Below are 17917 nucleotides of genomic sequence, written 5' to 3' on the forward strand. Positions count from 1 at the left end.
GCCCAGGAGACCATGGTGACATGGAAGCAGGTTTTGTGTGAATCAACTGAGAATTTTGCTGAATAAAATGTAGAGCAGCAGAAAGAAGGTGAAGTGTGGAAACTAATTTATGATCAAATTATGAATCCTTAATACAGTGTCAAATGAGTGGGGCGACGGTGAAATATATTCTCATATGGTTGGATCTCATCCTCGCGAGACACTTCACCGACCTCCGACTGGTTCCTTGATTAAAAGTTGTAAAACTGTAAAACACGACTTTTGACGCAAGTAATAATGACCAGTGAATTGCAGAGCCCACTCTGTGTGAGCGACAAGCCCGACAGCAGCGCGGCCGCCCACTCACAGACAAGCTGGGAGAATCTTAATTGTGTAATGTTCATTGACGAGTCAGCACAATGCTGCTGAGACCGCGGAGGCGCACCGAGCCGAGCAGAGCGGTGAAATGCTCCCATCGAGGAGAACACAGATGGACAGCCTAGTTCAGCCGCTCGTCGCCCAGTACCTCGCCATGGGGTGTCAGTCAAAAGAGAACCAAACCGAAAGTATAATCTCGGACGAAAAGGGAAAAGATGATGGGTAAGTCAGATAATCGTTTTATGGTTTCACTGAGGAGTTTCTGGTGTGATTTGTTTGGGCGATAACGTGTGCGCGTTTATTCAGCAGCTACCTTAAATATTTCAGAGTTGTATTATTATTATTATTATTACAATCAAGGTTTTTTTTTTTTATGGGAAATAAAACGGTGTGTCGAAATCTGTTCCCGAAACTGAATTGACGCACAAGCGCATTTAGGTGCGTGAATTGTTACTTTCAGATCTGCTAAACTGCATATGCGAAAAAGTAATTATTCCTTGTTTACTGGTCAGTCAGCAGTTGAAACTGGATGTCCGCAATCAGCCGGTATTTCCCCAAGTTAAAGGAAGGAAATGAGAACAATGAATAGCAAAATCCCATGAGGGCTTCCTTCAGTGCAAACAACAGCTTTTCATCTTTTGTGACTATTAGTAAAGCCTTTCATGTGTGTGAATATGATCTCCTAAAATTATAGTTTAATGTTTGGAATAGTCTAAAAAGTCTAAAATAGCAGAGAAAGGCACACTTTCATCAGAGCAAGCCCTCCTGTCCCTCCTCCCCTTCACTCTTCTTGTGTTGGTGTTTCTCAAGGAAAGTGACTCCAGGATGCACCTCCAAGTCTAGAGTTTCTCCTCCAGGCCGCCCTCACAGGTTCCACAGACCGAGCCCGGCACAGACCGTCCCGGGTAAATCAATAATGTCTCTGGGACACCTAACCAAAGGGGCAAGCTGGGAGGAGCTCATCCAGGCCTGTCTGCAGTCCTTCGGTAAGTCCATGCTTACCGGCCTCATTACTAGCGTTTAGCTCAACAAGTTGAGATGCTGCTGGGAAGTCAAACAGGTCCATGCTTGTGGAATTTGACAATTCCTTCGATAACTTGAGACCTTGGACCTAATTTTTCAGTGAGATCACACACTGTTGTAGCTTAGAAGGAGTTTGTGGTTTTCCTGCCACATTCTCTGGCATTTTAATGCAACATTCAACAGGTTTGGGCAGGCCTCTAAAAAAAAAAAAGGGGGAGCTTTGGATTTGAAAGCACCACTGCTGCATTTGTTTTTGTTTCGTGAAGGATTTTACGGCTTTGAAGATTAAAATTCCTCCCATTAATACTTGCCAGTCTGTTTTTCTGTTTTTGCTTCATGTGAATGTTGAAGAAAATAGTTTGATGATTGCTAATTTTATAATGGCTCATGTTTCAGGCTTTACCTTATTTAAATGAAAATGAAGACACGCAGCAGTGATTGTGTAAGCTGTGGTTGGATCAATCAAGCAAAGATCATTGTCTTCATCAAGTTGTCTGGAGTGCTCTCAGAGTTATGGTGATTGCATCTGTGAAGCGACAAAGCTTTCAAATTGCCGTTGCCTGGATACGCAAATGCAGCAGCAGCAGTGGAAAAAGTGTTACAATGGGCTGCACATAAAATGACATCCCATAACTACATTTATCTGTGGTGAGGTAGTAGTGGGCACTAATGGCAGCCTGCTTCTCATTACAGACGCATGAAGGAAACTAAATGAATCTGTGAAGGATCCAAGTAGTCCAGTACCATGCAGCGCTCTGAACGCTTAAAAAAAAAAAAAATCACTGTCACTATGCAAAATATGAGACTCATACGCGCATGCACGAGATGCTATCTGTGAGCACAAACTGTTGTGACAGGGGGTTTTCCTTGAACAGATTCTCCTGATGAAATAGAGCACAGTCCGGCTCTCCTGGCTCACATCACAGGTGAACCCCTAGGGTGCACGAGTCCTGCCACCTTTTCAAATGTGAGAGTGCACGTAAGAGCTATTTGAAGGGTTACCTGATGACAGCTTCAAGCCTGGCGCAGCTGAAAGGTCAGCTCCCCGAACAGTCGTCCTCAGATCCTGACCAACCTTTGAAATGCAGAGCACTATGAGGTGTGGATCAATAGCTGTTGACATCGTCGCTCTCTCTCGACCACACTGCACCGGGCTGGCCTGCTTTCAGAGCATTTCCATGTTGTTGTTTTTTTTAATTTAAATACAATTTGCATTTCATTTGTTTTTAAATTACATTTTTATTAGATATCCTAAATCATCCTAATGAAATCTATATCTGCAGACTTTGAACGCTTTCTTTGTCCTGGAACTTCATTTTTACGGAGAGTTTTCTGTTGGTTTGACAGAGTCCTTGGCCTTGGTTGTGGTTTTTGTCTGACGTATTGCCACAGCTGTGTCAGATTACTCAAGTACATCTTCATCAACATGACATGGCATTTTCCAAATGTCTTCTTTTTAATTGATTGAATATTAATGACATAAAAGTGAATATAATGGCTAATGTTGCAATTGGGTTCGGCAATATATCGATATTTTTTCATATCTTGATATGACCCTAGATATTGTCTTAGATTTGGATGTCATAATATCGTGATATGGTAGGTAGGTAGGTAGGTATATACTTTATTAATTAATTAATTTTTTTTATATGGTATAATTGTTGTCTTTTCCTCGATTTAAAGGTTACATTATAGAAAAGTGATGTCATTTTCTGAACTTCCTCTGTCCTAGGTGTTTACCCACTTGGTCATTGGCCACATTACCACAACAGTGGGTAGGATTTCTGGAATCTATTTGCAGAAACCAAACAATATATTCATCAGTATGTTGTCATCAGTGTATAATCACCGAAAACCCCAAATGGTTGTACAACCACGTATCCGGAAAAGTTGGGACACTGTGTACAATGTAAATAAAAACAGAATGTCAATGACTTGCAAATCCCATAAACTTACAAAAATCAAATTTTATGGTTTTATGTAAAATATGTGCTCTTTTTTTAAAATTTGATGGCAGCAAAATGTCTCAAAAGGTTGGAACAGGGGCAACAAAAGGCTAAAAAAAAACAACCGCCTGTTTGAACATCTCACAACTAATTAGGTTAATTGGAAACAGATCAGTTACATTATTGAGTATAAAAAGAGCATTTCAGAAAGTAGAGTCACTCAGCAGTGAAGATGGTGAGAGGTTCTTCACTCTGGGAATGAGTGGCTGGGAAAATTCTATGTCTATTTGCAATTAAATATGAGTTCATGAGATTCACAAATCATTGCATTTAGTTTTTTTAATTTACATTTACATTTGTCTCAACTTTTTTGGAAATGGGGTTATATTTGTGTAACCTTAGAATGAGTCCTTAATGTAAACATAGGCAGCAGCTCATCTTCAACGGAGCCCATGTTGCACCACCATGTTTCTACAGTAGCCCAGAATGGACAAATCAAACTCATTCAGTTGGTTCCAGTTTGAAACATCACTGCTAGATGCCACTCAGTCCTTCATACTGGCCCATTAAGCTGAGGATTTTAACCATCTATCTATTGTTTTAAGTTAACGATTTCAAACATTTATTAATTGCATTCAGCTATTTAAACTATTCATCCATTACTTGTACTATAGTTCAAAAAAATCTATCCACTTCTTTAAACTGTTTAAAGCATGTATCCATTACTTTTAGCCATTTCACCCACTCATCCATTACTGGTTTTTACTTTTACTTTTTTATCTTTATCAGTTTCAACTCTTTTTATTCATTTTATATACTTCATCCATATATTTTAACCATATATCGATTACTATATCTATCTCCTTTTACCCGTTTCAGCTTTGTTCCTTTGCTAACTTGTAGAATCACTGCTGTAACGTATGAATGCAGAGTGTTATTAAGTTGCAGTGAGTCCTGATTGTTATGGAGAATCTTGCACACAGAGTACAGAGAGATAGCTATTGTCCTGCATCTGACTTGGACTCCTCTAAAACAAAAGGAGCTTTCGATCTGATAGCCTCTGTCAAAACAAGGAAAAGCAACGTGCAGGTTTGGAGCAGCAGATGAATGTCTAAGATAACCTTAAAAGCAGGCCAGGCGCTGCGTGCCATCGGCAGTGTTTATCGCCAGCCAGTGTAGCGGGCGGCAGCTTTCCTAATTTTCCAGTCACTAACAGACAGTCCGGAGGGGATTTCCTTATGCAATTAACCCTGCACAGGGAGGGTTAGTGGTTGGGAAGTTGTGAAAAGAAGAATGGAGCAATTGTTTACCTGATGGAGAGCCATGACTTCCTGTTGTGCATTTACAGTAGCAAAAGTCTGACTGGGGCTGATTCACAACTACAACATGAGTATAAATTCATAAATATACAAGCTTATAACTATGTTTTAATATAAAAAAAAAAAAGGACTGTATATATCTTCATATACATGTCTTAACTGCACCAAATCTACCTGCTACTCATTATTTATGTCATTTTGAAAATGAGGCATTGTTTCACTTGTTTCTTTTACTCTCTAAATGACTTTATTGGTGAGGTCATTGACATTCACTGGGTTTAGATGGCAGTTTCTGGGTGTTGCTAACACAAACACACCTCATGCAGGATATGAGGGATGGATTACTCAGCTGCAGCAGGAGTGGCAAGTTGCTTACAGATAACAAAGATTAGAAAACATGTTGCCATGGTGTCCGAGGTATTTCCAAGGTGATATGGTTTAAAAGTGGGTCCTCAGATGCCTGATGTCCTTGACGGTGTCAAGATACTGGTAAAGGGAAACAAATTTCAGCTTGAGAATTGCTGTTCTTCAGGTTTTCAGCACGTTTTCATTCTCTACAGATTGTGGGGGAAGGAAGATTTAAAAAGCCTAAAATGTCCCATAGATTATCAGCCTCTTTTTCAAAGGCGCAAATACATTTTCTTCCTCTTTTTCTTGACCACTAATTCACTGCGTCTTGCAGTGGTTTGAAGTTAAGATAAGCGGTGCTTTGTTTAAATGTGCAGCAAAATGTGTTTTCTGCAGTTACAGGTTAGATCTGTCGTTGTGACGTGATGTAACGTTTCATACACATGAAGCCTCGTTTGTATTGAAGACATTGACGAGAAGGTTTCTCTGGGTCTCCGGATGTTAGTTCGGAGTTTAGAGTCGGACAACCAAAATAAGAAAAGGTGATCCAGTCACAAATAGAGGAAGTTAGATGCATTCTAGGAAAAAGGAAATGAAAAAAGTAGTGAGACAAGCAAGCTGCAGAGGTTCCCACAAGCAGAGGAAAAGGTAAATCTTCAGAAACAGGCCCTGTGCATAGCATGATTAAAAGCCTTGCGTTGTGTGGTGTTTCACTCGACTAACCGTCTGCTCTGCATTGCTGGAAATATCTGTTTTACGGTTTTGGAGATAAGACCTGAGGTTTATTCTTTGTTGTGTGGCCAGTTAAAAGAGAGATATCCGGCACTACTCAGCAGCTGTATCTCTCTTTATTTATCCTCATCTCAATGCGACATTTGATAAAAGCAAATCAACTTTGTAATCAAAGGTTAAAAATGATTTTATTTATGTAGAGCCCACTTAAATACTTTATCCAGTGACATGGTTTATTTACAAAATGTGGTCTGTCCATCATGGCAGTTTAGGCCAGCTAAAAATAGTAAATGTTCATTATTTTGTCCTTTCAGGGCGAAACGAAGACAAAGTTGGAGATTAATTTCAACGATAACTTTTATTATTTATTCATCTGCCAACTGTTTTGATTAATAAATCAGTTGTCTATAAAATGTACCTTTCAGCCTAAAAACACTAATGTAAATGGCTTGATAGTCGTGGAGGGAAAAGAAAAAAAAAGTGAATATTTCCAGTTGGTTGCAATGAATTTTGGGGCATTTTTGCTTAAAAACATGACTTGAATTATTATCTTCTGATCACATAATCGAACCTAACCTGCAAATTCTCAAAGCTCTGTAGCTCATGCTCTTTTTTCAAACTCCATAAAACATGCCACAAACATCCATCCAGCCTTAAAGACTGCCCCGATTAGCAGTGCTCACTAAAGCAGCCCTAACAAACCACAAACCAAACATCGACAGGGGACATCTCATGTCACCAGAGCACGTTATATTTTAAGGGTGGTGACACATTGTTATGTAATTCAACAATGAGGGTGAATTCAAGTGTGTGCATTTTGTTTTGCAGATGCGGATGGTTGTGTACATGGGAGCAGTCACCTGCTGAACATCACCCTGACCATGCACCGTGTCCTCATCTCCTCCAGTGACCTGCTGGACAAACTCATCTCTCTATATCCTGCAGCAGTGCATCTTGAAGCAATAACTGCTTTCACAGCACAGTCATACGATTCAGATCGGCTCCCACTTTGAGAAGCAAATGGAGCATTGGATCAGATCTGTCTCTCTGCTGTGTGCTGCCTTCGTTTGGTTGTCAGCAGCAACGCACCGTCAGGCTCGTACTTGGCTCACAATGCAGCCTGTAGCTGTCAGTGTAAAATGTGATAGGCAAGTGGCAGCTCGTGTTTACTCCTACTGTCAGTCTCTGTAGACCTTTTTATATCTCATTTACCTATTTTAGGTTTCACTGTCTAACTTTGCTTCTCTCTGAGCTCTGAATCTCACGCTTTCAATAACAGGGAGTCTATTAGTGTTCTGTATTTGGTCTCTTTCAAAACGTTTGATTCAGTGCTTTTCATTTTCCCTACTTCACACCTAAAAAAAAAAGCTTCTTTTTTCTGTTTATTTGTTGATGTCTTGTGACCCAATGCAATCTCGGCTTCCATTCAGGAAACAGCGATGGCGTCACAAAGCCCCTCAGAGGAGCTCACTGGCCCGGCGAGCAGCCTTGGGGTTTCAGGTGTTAATTACCTCTGCCTGTTTCACATACAAGTCCTCCTCAACTATATATAAAACATAGACCCTCCACTGCTTAAAGAGGCCCCTGCTCACACAAGCCCACGTCAGCGCTCGCACAGCCGAATGGCCCCTCTGCTATTTTTAACCCTCTCGTTCTGAGCCGAAGACCCAAAAGGATGCATCAAATAAATTCAGTGTGTGGGTTAGGATCAGGGAACAGACACGGGGGCCATTAACAATCTTCACCACAGTCTGGCCTTGGGATTGCGTGGGCAGCTCTTCTTCTCCCATGACGCGATTAGCCTTTTTTTTTTCTTTTTTTTAATGTGCATCACTACAAGCTGATTTCTGCCAATCGAGAGCCATACTGTCAGTCTGTTTAGAAAAGCTCCTTTGTATGATAAGGAAGGGCTTTTGTGTGTACTGTATATAAATTCATAGGGCGGTGTTTTTGTGAGCGACATGTGCAAAATGGAGACCAGAATTGAATAATATTCTTGTGGGCTGACGACACTGATTAAAACATCTTTAGAGTCCTGCCACCAAGCAGTGCACATTAACAGTTGTTCTACAGGATTGGAGACGCGGATTGTGTGTTTTCTTTGTACATTTTGTTATTCACTTACCTCTGTATGCCAGAATGATTCATTCAGTGATGCTCATCGGAGTTTTGCTGCATGCAGTCGCCTCCTCCCACATTACCAAATGTCACTTGTGTTTGCCTTTTAGCTTAGTTGCTTTAGTTTTTATTAATGAGCTCGTTTGTTGGAAAGAAGCTCCGCAGTCGAGTTGGCCATATGTTCATTATTATACCCGTCTCGAACAATGGTGAAGCTCGTGGTAAACTAAAGTGGTGCTCAACCTGAAACACTTTTTCCCTCATGATGTGAATCATTCATTTACAGACGGTACAATTTTAATTCATATTTGTGTCTAGTCAACGTCATCAGCTCCTTAACTGAAGTCCTCACATTTAAAACAGCAATGGACAGCGAGCAGCCAGCAGAGTGCCAGAGGATATGCTACCTCATCAGGTCAGTTTTAACACAGACACATTTTCATGGTCTAATTCAACTTGTGTTTAGTGTATCAGTAACATCGATATCGTCTCTGACTTCCAGACATTGGATCCAGGAATTCTGGATGATGTTCCGGTTGCACCACAGCTTGACCGACAGCCTGGATGATTTCCGGGATCTGATCCAAGAGCAGGGACAGGAGCGCCTTTGCTCTCTCCTAGAGACCAAGTGGATGTAAGTGTTAATCTCTGACCAGCTGGCCAACTGAGACATTAGGCCTCAGTTGTTTTGTTGCCGTCATGAAAAGTTTTGTAATCAGTCACGATGAAGAAAACGGACTCTGAGCTGAGAACAACACAACATCCTCGCTGCTAAAGCAGCTGAAGAGTTTTCTTACACTGTGTTCTACTCTGTGTCACCTCGTTCCGGTTCAGTAAAGTTGTTGTTTGTCACACTTGACTACACAGCATTAAATTCAATATTCAGATTGAAGCTGCAGCTAACTCTAATTTTCATTATCAATTGATCTGCCCATAATTAATCCCTAAATGTCAGAAAATGTCCATTGCAATTTTCCAAATGCCTTGTTTTGCTTGACCACGAGTCCAATAATTAAGATTTTCAGTTTCATAGAAAACTGCAAAGTTTTAATGAAAACTGAGTGGTTGATTTAATAATTAACTTTAAAAATAGTTATTTAAACAAATGAACTTAATGGCTGATTTAATACATTATATCTAAAAATGGGAACACATTGTTGTAGAAGTGCTGTTGCTTGGTTTTCTTTGACTAATTAATTAATCAACTTAATTATTATTATTATTATTCTATCAGCTTGAAATTTCTATGTGTACTGTGCCTTATTTTCTGAAAACATACATATTTCTGAATGGTCCCTGGAAATATTTGCTTCTTGACTAGAATTTTAAATAATGCTGGTCTGTGGCTTTCAGGAATGCCTCGCTATATTAAAAGCAGTCAGGACAGACTTTCCAGTCTATACAGTTATGTGATCACTTGACCTTTTCTGATGGTCGTGTTGTGTTTCATGGTTTCTTCTAGTAGCGAACGCGACTGGTCGTGGAAGGCCAGCCAGAAGATCAAAGCCAACAGCAGTAAAAAGAGGAAGGTTTCTCTTCTTTTTGATCACCTAGAGCCCATCGAGTTGGCTGAACATCTCACCTTCCTGGAGTATAAATCCTTTTGCAGAATATCAGTGAGTATACACACTCATGTCAACTTAAAAGAACATTCAAGAGTATGTCGGCTGTCTTTGGTACTTTGGTGTTTTGTTCGTGTGATAGACTTCCTTGTGAACTAAATTAGGCATTTCCTCCTGACGTGAAATGCCTTGCAGTTTCCGTGCAGCGGTTTATGCTCCACTCTCTGCTCTCTCTGCCAGTTCGTAGACTACCAGAATTACATTCGCAGCTGCTGCATGAAGGACATCCCAGTGATGGAGCGTTCCATTGCCCTATGTAACGGTATCTCTCAGTGGGTTCAGCTGATGGTCCTGAGCCGGCCAACCGCTCAGCTGAGAGCTGAGGTTTTCACCAAGTTTCTCCACGTGGCCCAGGTAGTGGTTACATCAGTTCCCACTACGACTCTAACACTTTCTGTTCATCATAGAGCAAAAAAAAAAAAAAAAAAATCAAAAAAAAAAATCATCCAACACATTTCCTCTTTGCTTTGCATCTACGCGCTTGTGTTTGCACACCTTACCTATCCAATGACAGTGTTACTATTGTCACACTATGCTACATAATTTATCATTTGCATAATGCATATTCACAAAGAGCTTGTAATGATTCTCAAGAGCTCTGCAGCAGGCTTTTAGCATATCCAAAGATTTTACTAATAGAAAAATATTAACTGAATGCAAGCTAATGGAGTCATCAAGTGGAACACACTTAAACACTGAGGAGTTTCCAGGAGTGGAAAAGACAAAAATGACTTGTGAGTGTAGTCACTGATCAGCCGTTGCTTGTTAAAACCACTCCAATGTGAAGCCGCGTGCAGCCTGCTGAGAAGAGATACACTGGTTTCAGGGAGCCGTCAGGAAGGCTTGTACTCTGGAGGACCTTTTGCACTGCAACACTAATGCACCAGTCTGCTGCTGCTCGCTGCTGTCAACCTCAAAATCCACGGGTGTGGAAACGAATTTCACACCATAATGCTCCAGTGACAGCACGAATTAGATGACTGAAAAGAGAAGCAAAAGCACTTCCAAAAAAGAGTGAGATATCAGAGAGCAGTAAGAAAAAGCCAACAATATAAGTGGCTTATGTAACATCCCTGTTGTGGATTATATAACCAGGGCTACCTGGAACAAGTTGAATTGTGTGTTTATACGCGTGTGCGTGAATGGACTAATATCGGTGTATTTTGTGTGTGTCAAACCAGAGTCTACACCTTATGCACAACTATAACACACTAATGGCGGTGGTGGGAGGGCTTTGTCATAGCTCGATTTCCCGACTGAAAGACACCACGTCACACATCCCCAACGAGGTCACCAAGGTAAAAGTTAACTAACCAAGTAATATCCCGTTAGTTCAAGAGTCAGGGATCAAAAAAAATCCTCCTATTACTCATCACTTCAATTCACTCCCCAGGTGCTGAACGAGATGACCGACCTGCTGTCGTCCTGCAGAAACTATGACAACTATCGACAAGCTTACAACAAGTGTACAGGTTTTAAGATCCCCATCCTGGGCGTCCACCTCAAAGACCTGATTTCGGTCAATGAGGCCATGTCAGACTACGTGGAGGATAACAAGGTGAACGTCCAGAAGCTCCAGGCGCTCTACAGCCATATCAACGAGCTGATCCAGCTCCAGCAGATCCCGCCCAGGCTGGACGCAAACAAGGACCTGGTCCATCTGTTGACGGTAGTGAACCGTTTCGGTGCATCGATACGTTTGAAACATTTTTTTTAGCTTCATGTAATTCACTCAGCTGCATCGAACACATACACAGATGCAAATGAGCGTGTTACAGCATGTGGATTGTCTGTGCTCGTGTGGGTGTGATGAGAGTGCATGATCTATGAGTGTGTGGGTGACAAACTGAATGTGAATGAGGGTGAGTTCAGATTGCTGCATTGTTGTGCTGTCTGTGTGCAGTGTTTTAATCGTACTTGAATGACAGAATGCCCATGAAGACATAATAGTTAAACTGCGACCTGAATTTGCCCCCATCCAAACATGTTTCAAGGAGAAATCTGGAGCTGTAGAGCGCTCTTTCTCTTTCTGTTTACCGACATGTGCTGATATGAGTTCTCTCTTTCCCTACAGCTGTCCTTGGACCTTTACTACACTGAAGATGAGATTTATGAACTGTCTTATACACGGGAACCCAAGAACTGTAAAGCACCTGTAAGTGATAGAAACAGAGATACTTTAAGTTAACACTTTGAATTCAAATAATGGTCTTTCACTTCAGGAACATATTCACGTTATTCTTCACTCTACTCAAACTAAATATGAAGCTTCAGTCAGCAGCCTTTTAGCTTGGCCTAAACTCTCTATGTAAAGGTACAAAATGTGTAAGTGAAAGCTGAATAATACTTCAATGGACAGCTCATCATTTGGAGAAACAGGCTTATTTGCATTTTGGCCTAGATGAGAATATTGATACCCCACACTCATATGTATGCTGAACATGATGTGATTCACATAAAGACTGAAAATGGGAGAGCAGCTAGTCTGACAATTAGTGTGAAGTCAAAATTATTCAAATGAACTTGGAGTAATTCTTAAAAGAAAAGGTTGACCTAGTGGGAATTACACTTATTCGCTGTTTCTCCCGCCCCGAGCGAGGTTGAAGCGAGGCCACCTTCATGTCTGGATGATAAATATGGAGCCACAGCCAGAAGCTGGTTATCTTAGCTTAGCACAAAGACTGCAAACAGGGGGAAACAGCAAGCTTGGCTCTGCCTAAAAGTAAAAGAAAAACACCTAGTAGCACCTCTAAAACTCACTAATTAGCATGTCATATTTCTGTTGTTTAATCCATATGAAAACTGAAGGGTGAAAATTGGAGAGACCAAATATTGGTCTAGCTCATGAGGCTCATGATGAAGTTTTTTTTTTTTTTTTTTTTTAGCAGAGATGTATTGTAATATAATAGCTGTGGCACGTTTATCTGTCTGCACAGACTAGTTTCTTTAATGACCAATCTATTTTCTATCAGCCGGCCACTCCCTCCAGACCTCCCGTGTGTGTGGACTGGGCATCAGGAGTAGCTCCAAAGCCTGATCCCCGAACCATCAGCAAACATGTGCAGAGAATGGTGGACGTAAGTGCTTCCCTTTTTTAAGTGTAGCCTCCGCATAAGTACTCAGTGACGCTCTTATATAACCATAATCCTCTATTTCAACTATTCCTCTGCATGCTGCCATTTTGACAGCCTGCTCTTGCAGCCATTGTTCACCAATAGTCGTGCAACAATGGTGTTTGCCTCTTGTCTTTCACAGTCCGTGTTTAAGAACTACGATCACGATGAGAACGGCTTTATTTCTCAAGAGGACTTTGAGAAAATTGCTGCTAGCTTTCCTTTCTCTTTCTGTGTCATGGACAAAGAGAAGTGAGTATTCGACGGGTCACGCACTCACTCTGAGCTCATTTGTGGCTTCAGAGGAGAGGAAGCAAAAGCTGTATTTGTAGTGATAAGCATAGCAACAGGAAACATAAAATAGCTGTGGAACAACCATAAAGCTGCCACTGAGTATTCACATGAAAACCAACACCGCCGATATTAATGACTTTTCACATTACACAATGACAACGTGGTATACAGGATAGTGTTTTACACAATATGGGGCAGATGAGTGGGTGCAGCTACTAATACATCACCACAGTATGAAGTACAACGTTAACATCCATTAATATTTTGCATAAATACTGTATCAATCACAGCTCTGCTTCCTTTAATATTCACTGTGGTCGTCCAGGGAAGGCCTCGTGAGCAGAGAGCAGATCACGGCTTATTTCATGCGGGCCAGTGTCATCTGCTCCAAACTGGGCCTTGGCTTTGTCCACAACTTCCAGGAGACCACTTACATGAAACCCACCTTCTGTGACAACTGCTCGGGATTTGTAAGCGAACACAAACTCAGTTTAATTGAAAGATAAGGATTTTAGTTTCACTAGGTGACAATCAGTGTTTTTCTCCATGTGTTCTTTTACAGCTGTGGGGTGTCATCAAGCAAGGCTACAGATGCAGGGGTAATTATTACACTCACTTGTGTAACCATGGTGTGCTTATCTTTGGCCAAATGACAGTCAGTGTCATACTAGAAACAAGAAAAGGTGCAGTCTTGTGGGGAGCAGGTGAAGTGGAGTGTGGTTTTCTGAGTTGCACACTGTTAGCTGAACCTTGCAGCACATGAAAAAAAAAAAAAGAGAAACCATCTGCAAGCAGAACCACAGTTTTTCCCCTCCCCCTCCCCCGTCCTTCAGAAGATCAGTGCTATTTGTTTGCTTGACAGTGAGCATGCAAAGGTCTGACAGTTGCATTTTGCAGAACAGATAGCATTCAAAGAGAAGTGAAGAGAAGTCAGTCAAGTCAGATGAGTTCCTGCTGTGACGTGTTGTGCATTCTTGTGGCCTGCACAGACTGCGGGATGAACTGTCACAAGCTGTGCAAGGACCAGGTGGCGTTCGAGTGCAAGAAGAACGCCAAAGTGACCAGCGCCACTGACAGCCCGACGCCGAGCTCCACGCCTGGCGCCATGGGCACCTCGGAGGGTGGGTTGAGTTGATGGGTTTCATTCGCAGCATAAACAGTCCCACTTACACACTCGGCACTGTTCATCACACAGTCACATCAGCATACAGATAATAATAATAAAAAAAAAAAAACACACAAAAAAAACATGGGAGTAATGCTAAGGACCTGTGACGTGCCATCTGGTAGCAGATCATTTTTAGACCACATGTTCAACAACAAAGCAGTCTTATTTCCTGTGATCACCGCCTGCCACGATACGCAGAAAACAATAAAAGTCAGAATTTACATGATTTCACTTCAGTTTGCTGCAGCTAACAGAAAACCACTGTTGAGCGCAGAGTCTGCTGTCAGGGTGATTTCCCTCCACCTGCCAGTAGGAACTCATTCACTTACAGTAATACTCGAGCTGCCCACCTGCTGCAAGACAGCGGCTATATTCAGAGCTGATGTCAGGACTTTCCTTTTCACTTCAAATGAAGTGACTTACCAAGAGACTCCTTTAAAAGCAGGGTCTATTTTGTCATATAGTTTATTTTATCTTGTATTATATTACATACTGAATGAAGTCATTTTGTTTTGTGGTCATTAATTGCTTGATGTAAAGCTAAAAAGTGGAAGTACAAGATAAATAATCAGCATTTTTTTCATTTGTCCCAGTTGAAATAATTACTGCTAATGTCCCTTTCCACAGGTTCAGAAGAATGTCCGTTCCCCTACCCGCCAGATGACAGCAAAGACTGGAGCCCAGACTCCCCAGTTACTTCCCATCTGAGGCCTCAGAAAGTCCACAGCTCCACCCAAACAGAAGGACCCCAGCTATCCTCCAGCACCGCTGAGGCCAACCGCCTCCAGCCTGCTCTCTTAGTCCCGGCACCACCAACCCCCACCTCGTGTCCCAGCCCGGTGCCCCAGAGGAAACAGCGACACTGTGCCAAGTGGGAAAACAGAGCTTCAGTTCTGCAAAAGCTTAAAGAGCCTGAGGAGGACAACAAACCCACCTATGAATCTCTGGGATCAGTGAGTATCAGGGCTACTGCTGCAATGTGCTCCAATGTACTACACCTACTATACGATACACAAATCTGATGTCTCTTTCGCAGGACAACCAGAGGCTCCAAAAAGCCAACGAGACACTACGGAGGAAACTGAAAGAGGCAGAGCGGGAGGTGGAGAGACTAAAGATACTGCTGAAGAGACACGCTCTGCACGCTGTGGAGGAGGACTCCTCCTCTTAGACTCATCCATCCTATACACCGAACCTTCTCCAGGGAGAGTGGTGCTGCCCCCGTATGGCAGTATGTATAAATCATAATTTATTGATCATAAATGGTGCCTGTATTTTATCAGTATAATGAGACCCGGGCAACACATAATATAAAGTGGGACACAATGCACAAAGCCAACCAAGGTGTTTCAAAGGTAATGGTAGACACACAAAAGCCAATCAGTGTGTCACCAATAATGAGGGTAAGAACATTTTGGAGGTGTGTATGGATTTTTTGAAAGCAACTGCAGTACATAATGCAGTAAATACAGAATACCAATTTGTTTTTTTTAGAGAAAACACGTATATCAAAATTACTTTACAGTATGAAGATGGTGAAACGGTTTAAGTGTTACATTTAAAGACGTTCTGAGGAAAATCATTCTGAAAATGAAAATTATTAGCACGTGCTAACTTTATATATAGTGCACCATTAAAAGTAGTTGCAGTTAAAAGTGTGAAAGGCATCAAAGGAGTGCAGTATTTTAGAGTGAAAAATATAGCAGTGTGTTTGATCAATTCTTGATCAGTTAATGAGCTTAGATATTTATGTTAAACATAAAATGGAAATCAGGCTGCAGTGAAATGTATGTGGCACAACAGTTTTCAAAAAGTATAACCCAGGTGAGTTGATATTAGTGACGGGAGACCACTGATTATAGCAGCAGGTGAAAGCTGGGGCGCTCAGATCTACAGAAACTGTTGTTGCTTTGTATCTTTGTCCCTGTTCATTTTCAGTGCACAATACAGTGCTTCTGTTATTATTTATTGTCTGAAACACTACACAGTTTATATGAACAGATACATGAAGGAGCATTTTGTACAGTATAGTGGTACTTCCTTTTAATTATTTATGCTCGTGTGAGTTGGCTTCATATGAATACTTTGTTTTTATAGTGCAGCCATGTAATTCTATTATTGTGTGGTCCATTGTAGCAGTGTTGTACTGTGAGTCAAGACACATGTGTTTGTAATGTGTGCAATGTATTGTAAATACAAAGTATACACATCTTAGTTCTGTCGAAGTTCATCCTCTCTCAGTATTGTTCTCTTATTGTTCTAATAAATTATCTACATTCTACATAAAATCATGTCTCGTGTTACTGAACATGACCACTGGGGGTCGCCAAAGCCCCATGATGGTCATCCTGCAGAATCTCCCTAATGATGTTGACTTTCAGCTTCCAGATTCATACATGCTCCCTCTATGAATGTTACACTCTAATTAGCTGTCTGTGTGTTTAAGTAGAGGACTATTGCTGTCAAATGAAAGAGCAAGAAAAACATCCCAATCATTTAATTTTCACAAATAATTTGTGGTTAACTTTAATGAGATTGCTTTTAGAATTAGGTTTAAAAGCTTTGCACGTTTTGATAAACATAGACCTGTATTTCTGAAATAAATTGAAGAGCATCATACCGACTGGTGGAATTATGGATTAGTGAGCCACAAGCCTTTAAAGACAAGGCTGTGTCACCCTGTTGTCTGGAGACTGTGCCAATCTGCCCTCTCCCCGGGGCTTTGCTGCAGGTAATGAGTCCAAGTCCACAGTACATGTTGGCCTGTAGATAATGAGAGGGTGACTGTCTGGTGTTGAAAAGGCAGAGTTTCAAAACTAAATTCTTCTCTTTCCATCGAGCCATGCAGCAAACAGCAGGTGATTATTACACTGCTGTATTCTAGTAGGTGTGATTCAGTGTGCACATTTTGGTTGCTATAATTCATCTTCAGATCAAGAAAGCAATTTGACTAAAATTATATTGTGCTTCTTTATTTCTCGCAGCTATAATGACTTGCTGGCTTGCGAGCGGGCAGAGACCCAGTGAAACAGGATAGTCTCCGAGGCATAGCGGCAGCTCCCAAGCCCAGCCTCGGTGACAGCTAATTTACTTTTATTTGAATGTGACACCCATCTGCTGAGGAGTCACACCCCCAGTCCACTAGGCTCCGTGCACAATAATGCCAGATAATTTCCAATATCATGGCTGGCAGAGAGAAAGTGACTGAATATGTGTTAAACTCAGATGATGCCCTCGCTCAGGCTGATTTTTTCAATCAAGACTGTGATAAAAACCTGAGAAGAGGAATGTATTTACCCTGGCACGTTAAAGCAGCCATCATAGAGATAAATATATCAGACTCATGCATTTACAAACCCAATAGAGTATGTAAACATAATTAATTGTAATGCATTTAAGGCTCAATGCCTTTGCGAGACACATTTAGGCCAACCGATACGGTGCATAACTCCACTCTCCATACATTGAGAGCAAAATATGACACTTCAAAAGTCAGCCTAATTACAGCATGCAGACAGAGATGATTTATCACCCAGGCATCAGTGTGCTTGGGGGAATGAGGCCATAGTGAGATACCCATAAGTTAACTAAATCTGCTAAGTCTAATGAACACACTCTAAAACTAATTAGGGAAAGATGTGGAACAAGCCATTATGTCCCCCTGATAGCAGGAGTGGGACACAGAGAACACAACATTTAACACACACAGGCGACTCACATTTCATACAAGAAGAGGCGCCACCACCACCACAATGCCTGTAGGATACAGCAACGCCACAGCTGAACTCAACTCCACTAATTCCCTTGATTATTAAACTGAGTTCATTAAGTTCTAATGATGGCCAAAGGACTCTTGTGGAAGAGCAGAGAGACAACG

At 41.4% G+C, this 17917-nt stretch overlaps 1 protein-coding gene across 1 annotated transcript; it reads left to right on the forward strand.

Moving 5' to 3' along the window:
* Nucleotides 1-389: 389 nt before the first annotated feature.
* Nucleotides 390-16328, forward strand: LOC138199831 (RAS guanyl-releasing protein 1-like). The gene is made up of 17 exons (XM_069152062.1): nt 390-579; nt 1168-1343; nt 6554-6659; nt 8196-8258; nt 8346-8477; nt 9306-9459; nt 9646-9819; nt 10647-10763; nt 10859-11134; nt 11540-11620; nt 12438-12542; nt 12721-12830; nt 13198-13342; nt 13435-13471; nt 13862-13993; nt 14668-14993; nt 15077-16328. Exons 1-17 carry the CDS (start codon nt 446-448, stop codon nt 15209-15211), a joined length of 2403 nt encoding a protein of 800 aa, XP_069008163.1. The 5' UTR covers nt 390-445; the 3' UTR covers nt 15212-16328.
* Nucleotides 16329-17917: the final 1589 nt, after the last annotated feature.

The sequence above is a fragment of the Embiotoca jacksoni genome, unplaced genomic scaffold, assembly GCF_022577435.1.
Source record: "Embiotoca jacksoni isolate LCO1_2020_lvr unplaced genomic scaffold, fEmbJac1.0.p SCAF_18, whole genome shotgun sequence".
In the NCBI taxonomy this organism is placed as follows: domain Eukaryota; kingdom Metazoa; phylum Chordata; class Actinopteri; family Embiotocidae; genus Embiotoca; species Embiotoca jacksoni.